Source organism: Anas acuta, chromosome 1 (genome assembly GCF_963932015.1).
Source record: "Anas acuta chromosome 1, bAnaAcu1.1, whole genome shotgun sequence".
NCBI classification, from domain to species: domain Eukaryota; kingdom Metazoa; phylum Chordata; class Aves; order Anseriformes; family Anatidae; genus Anas; species Anas acuta.
In genome coordinates this window covers 51,173,455-51,179,198 of record NC_088979.1, presented here as the reverse complement: position 1 = coordinate 51,179,198, position 5,744 = coordinate 51,173,455, and the positions used below count along the sequence as shown (strand labels likewise).

At 39.4% G+C, this 5,744-nt stretch overlaps 1 protein-coding gene across 1 annotated transcript; it reads left to right on the top strand.

Moving 5' to 3' along the window:
• The first annotated feature begins 439 nt into the window (after positions 1-439).
• Positions 440-1,789, top strand: LOC137850132 (feather beta keratin-like). The gene is made up of 2 exons (XM_068670314.1): positions 440-552; positions 891-1,789. The coding sequence occupies exon 2, from the start codon at positions 912-914 to the stop codon at positions 1,206-1,208; it is 297 nt and encodes a 98-aa protein (XP_068526415.1). The 5' UTR covers positions 440-552; positions 891-911; the 3' UTR covers positions 1,209-1,789.
• Positions 1,790-5,744: the final 3,955 nt, after the last annotated feature.

Below are 5,744 nucleotides of genomic sequence, written 5' to 3'. Positions count from 1 at the left end.
CATCAGGGTATCCAACCTGAATGACAGGTTCATACCTAACTTAGACAGAGTTATGTATTATGTGAAGCTTTGGTGGTGGCCACCCGTGTCATAGGAAAGTGTTTTTAAGTCTTGCCTTGTATTTTAGGATGGGAAGGAAATGTATGTTAAGCATTTTTAAAATCCTCAAAGCAAGTCCCTTAGGTTATGAAGCTGTCATCAAATCCTGTGGTTGGATACCCCTCATCGCAGGCTGCATCATTTTCATGTGCTGATGTATCATTTCCAATGGAAATATTTTGGTCTCTAATCCTGTCACTTGAAAGGAGCTTGTGTAGCAAAATAGGCATGTCATGAACAGGGAAATTAAAAGGTAGCATTACTGGGAACATAAAACAGTGTTCCCATTTACTTAATTTCAGTGCTTTGCATACAAGATGAACTTGTAGGTAAACACATTACAAGTGCAAATGGTGTTTCTGGACCTGGGGCAGTCTGGAGCAGTATAAAAGCCTGTCCGAACAGCAGGCTTCCTCATCGACTTCTCTTGCCTTCTGCTCCTTCGTGAACAAGGTGAGCTGCAGTTGCCTTCTCCTCACTCTCTTCTTTCTCTTGCCTTATCCTCTTGGTCTTCAGGCCTTGACCAAGTCTTTGCTTCTGTGTAGGTCTTGGTGTGATCCTTGCTTTTTGATGCTGCTCCCTCTGTCGCTGTTATGGTTGCAACTGTGGGGGGAGGTGGAAGAAGGTCTTGGGCTGTCTTTGCAGGGGCCCCTAAAGACCTAAGCTCACAAGCCTCTTTCTGTTGTTGCACAGCCTGTCCCTGCTCCCCAGCCTACACCTACTCTCTTGCTGAGCAGGCTGTCAGGCTGCTGTTCACACATTGCCTGTGCTTTCCCTGCCCTTTCTCCCAGGTGCTCCTCCATCCCGCAGCCATGTCCTGCTATGATCTGTGCCGTCCCTGTGGCCCGACCCCTCTTGCCAACAGCTGCAATGAGCCCTGTGTGCGGCAGTGCCAGGACTCCCGTGTGGTGATTGAACCGTCTCCTGTGGTGGTTACCCTGCCGGGCCCCATCCTCAGCTCCTTCCCCCAGAACACCGCCGTGGGATCCACCACTTCTGCTGCTGTTGGCAGCATCCTGAGTGCTGAGGGAGTGCCCATCTCCTCTGGGGGCTTCGGCCTCTCTGGCTTTGGTGGCCGGTACTATGGCAGAAGGTGCCTGCCCTGCTAAAGCCAAAGTGGACATCCAGTGAGTGCATCAGCTGGGAAGCCTAAATCCAGGTGCCAAACTGAGGATGGAGCTGCTGGACAGGTTTTCCAGATGGACTGAGTACCCTCTTGCCCTCCTGCAGAGCAGAGAGGGAAGGCAGGGTGCCAGTCTGTACTGTCTGGAAACATGGCCAACAGATATCTTCTCTCGCTTTCTTCTCTGCATCACGAGTCCTTGTTGTCTCCTGCTGTCCTGTGCCATGGGTTCATCCAGAAGAGAGTGTCCTGTTCTTTCTTCCTCTTGCCATATGAGAGAGGAAGATGTGCATCGCATGTGGTGAAGGGGTGTCTGACTGCCAGCTGCCCTTGTGGCAGCCTGCACCAGATTCCTTCCAGCAGTCACTGCTTTGATTCTTTCTTCATACCCATTAAAGTTTATGCTGCATTGTAATCGGAGTCTCCTCATGTTCCTTTTTCTATTGGGATGCCCAGCCATGCTGTCCAGGGGGAAATGCAGTATATTGGAGTGGAAAAGAGTAGGTGGATATGTTCCTAATGTGGACCTCCTTCCTGGCTGGAGCAGTTAGCTACCCTCAAGGGAGATAGTTACTTTCCTTCATTCACTGTTATTCCATAAAAGTAATAAAGGATAAAAGGGAAAGTAAGAGACAGAATTTTTCTTAAGAAAATACCTTTTTGCAATTTCCAATAAGTCTCCTCTACTTTTACTATAACAATGAAACAAAATTTAGATAATCTATTTTTCATGACCTGTCTGAATTTCACACAGGGATATTTCATAGTTATTACAAAATAATTAACAGATTAAAATATATATATGGCTTCAGATAGATATTGTGGAGAGGTGGAATTCATGGTGTTAAATTTTTTTCCATGCACAGAAGAACCTGTTTATCCTAGTTTTATTCAAGCTATTTGAGGGTGCAGTTAAGTGCTTTTTCTTTATTGGTGCCTGACATGGTAAGACACTTTTGCTTAGACACAGATCAGCATAACAAGTTATGAACAGGAGCTTACCTAAGCAGCTGGAGAGGTTTACTTTTGTATACATGGAAATGATAACTACAATATTTAAATTGAAATGAACAAAGCAATGCATGTGGTATACACATCTATATCTATGTGTGAGCAAGTATGAAGCCAGGGCATATTTCTGTGGGTCTGAAAACAACTTGACAGTGAGGGAAGCAGTGTGAGTGCTGCTCTGGGAGGAAGCCAAGAGAGAGACAGAGTGAGCTTCTTTTAGGCATTGACTGCAAAAACAGACTAGGGTTTTTGAATAAAGAGCTGGCCTGCTATTGTTTATTCTGTTTGAAGAGAGGATACTCTGTAATTTTCCTTTGCAAATAAACAGATTGGCACCAAAAGATACCTGAATTAAGATTTTTCCATATTTTTTTTTTTTTTTCCTTTATTTTATGGGAACAGCCTGGCAAGGCGGTTAACATTGGTTCATTTCCAGCAGCAACAGCAGCTTGTCTGAGAAGTTATCTTTGTAAATAGCACATAATAGGGATTGCTGACTGTATCCTGCCTTCAGAAAAGGGGAAGATCAGAGATAAAATTGACTACTAGAAGGAGGGATACATACACAGATATAATCTAAGTATATTCACATAAAAGTGTTGGAAAAGATATGGTTTCTTGAAGGCATGGCCTTCTTCACTTGTAGGTGATGTAGTAGCTTGTCTCCTTTGCTGGTATGTTTAAGTGTACGTACATGTCACACAAACCTGTTCTCCCTGGGACTAAATAAAACATCAAATAAAAATTTTTCATTTTCTCCTACTAATGGTAAGAGTTTTTCTCCAGTTCTAGTCATACAGCTTGACTGAAGAAAGTGTTGTATAGTGTGTATGAAGATTTTTGGTAACTGCCTGTATTACTAGGGGAGCCCCCATGTGGACAGAGTGCCTTGCGTCACACAGGCTGAGGCTGGTAGGACAATTATTTTCTGCTTAAACAGGGTCAGGCTCCCGTCTCACTGGTAACACTACAAATTTATGTTATTAGTGGAGCTACAGAGCTTTAAAATGGGCAACATGAAACATACAAGCCATGACCATAAATCGTAGTTCTTTCCACATCTAAGCAATAAGCTATTTCTCATGGTAATCTTGCCTTATTTATTTATTTATCTATCTATTTATTTATTTATTTATTTTAATAACTTATATATTCACTGTAAATTAACATGTTTCACATCATGGAAAAAAAATGAGAGAAGAGGACAGCAGCATGCAATAACGTAGAACAGACATGCTAAGATCCCTTTTACACATAATCAGTGCTTCTCTGTTTAAATTGTGTTTGCTGTTAGCTACCACAGTGCTAAGTGCTTTAGATGATGTACTTTTCAAGGAAATTAAAAAAAAAAATATCCACAACAAACTAGTGAGTGTGTAGGTAGCTTCCATTAGCAATAATGGGAGTTTGGGCACACTGGCAACTTACAAAATGTTCAGTTTAAAACCTGTTTATCAGATAATGGTTGCAGACCCAGAGTGGGAGCATGGGAGCACTAAATTATCACGTCTTTTTATTCCCATACTCTTTGCATGGAACCAATTCTTATTAGTTTTAACTCCGAAATATGTATTATTATTATTTTTTGAATGTCAAGATTTTTTAGCTTATGAATAATCTCTAAAAATTGATATAGTATTGGGAAAACAAAACAAAACAAAACAAAAAAACACTTTTGCCATTTGGTTTTTCCAGCTAAGAGAGTATCCATCATTATTTTTATTCTTTCAGTGTCATTTAAGGACAGTTTTTATACATGTGAGACTGAAAGCCCATAAAAAATTCTGAAAGTACTTTTGGTTATTTTAAGGTTAAGACCTACTCTTTCGTGTGAGATGTACTACAAAGTGAGTCTTTTGCACAGGATTTGTGAAGTGGACACGCGCCAAAAATCCACCAGATATAGACTGTCTTGGGAAGTTATGCTGTTGAATAATTCACAGTAACCTGAGGCTGAGTATTCATGAATTGGTTCAGCTTAAGTGGATGTCTCAAAAAGCATTTATATTTGGGTATTTGAACAACATTTTATGTAAGAATGATACTCCTTTCTGACCCCTGAAGGGATGCTCCTTTCAAGCCAAGGCCTATTTAGTCTGCCATCTAGTGAGACAGAGGGAAAACACACTGAATCAAATAACTAGGCAATTACTTTGCTTTGCCAATTGGTGGTGTAATTTCAAAAAATTTCTTTATCAAGGCAGGTTGTGTGGATTCCTCTTCCTGCATTTAAATTTAGGAATAGATTCTGGATTATTACTGATGAAAAGTCTATTTTTTAGACCAGGATTTTTCTTGGTTGTGTTTGAAGAAGAAGAGAAAAGAAACAAAATTTGCTTTCTAGAATTGTTGTGTGCATGACTTTACTAGAAGGCACATGTATTCAGCATATCTGAAATCATCTCTGGCAGTAATTCTGTCATGGCCTGCATGAGATCTCATCTGTGGGTTCTCTGGGTCAGATTTAGAGTTATTAATAGAGTTAGTAACAGAGTTAGTAATAGAGTTGTTAGTTTTGATAGATAGCTGAACTGCGCTAACAATTAAATAGTTAAGGTGCATACAAACTTTTCAGCTTTCATTTGGTGAACAATAAACCTAATAATTCTGGATAGATTTGAACAGATTTGATATATTTGATATATATATCAAAGAGAGATTTGATAGATTTGAATAGATAGATTTGGCATGTGATACTTGCCAAATTCTTTCACTAAAAAGATAGTAAACAGGAAGTGGAGTAGGGAAAATATAAAAGATTTGTTTAAAGAAAATAACATGAGATGGATTGATCCCAGAAATCTGTTTAAATGGAGTTGGTAAAAATAGTAAGAGCTCAATTTAAAATCTCTTAGCAATTTAAAGTCTATATTATAAAAATTAATGAAAAATAGATCAAGAGAACAGCACAGGATCTTAAGGAAGAAGGATGTTAATAATTGCTTTGGTAGATTTTGAAATAGAAACTTTGAATTTCCATCTATTTTCAAACATGCCTTCATGTTTCTCTGACTTGTCAGTTTTTGTAACCAGCTTTTATTTTAAACAAAACATAACTTATATAGTCTTATAAAAAGCAAAGGGGTAACCTGCATGTTGTTTATAATACAACTGAAACCACAAACAGTGAGATTTTTATGTGCAGGGCCTTGTCAATATACAAATCCATTTTCATACTGCATCACACACTATATAGTGGACCAGTGACCTTAAAGTCAGAGCTAATGGTGGCAACATGATGCAAAGCATTAATTGTCTTGAAGATATGCAGGATGGGATTCTGAAACTCTACAACACAGTGATAGAATCTGGTCTGTATGCTTATTATTTCTTTATCAGAATTGTACAGAGATCAAAAAGGATACACAGTTTGATTTTTGTCACTTTGCTTCCACTGGACTCCTTAACTGCAGCAGCTGTTACTTGTCTTCACTGTTGTGAAGGTCATTGAACAATTTCCAGGATACCCCATTGTTCTCACAACTTTCTGAAACATTTCCCTTTGGAGCTG

Coding starts and splice junctions, on each gene's coding strand:
- LOC137850132 (XM_068670314.1), top strand. CDS start 912: ATGTCCTGCTATGATCTGTGCCGTCCCTGTGGCCCGACCCCTCTTGCC.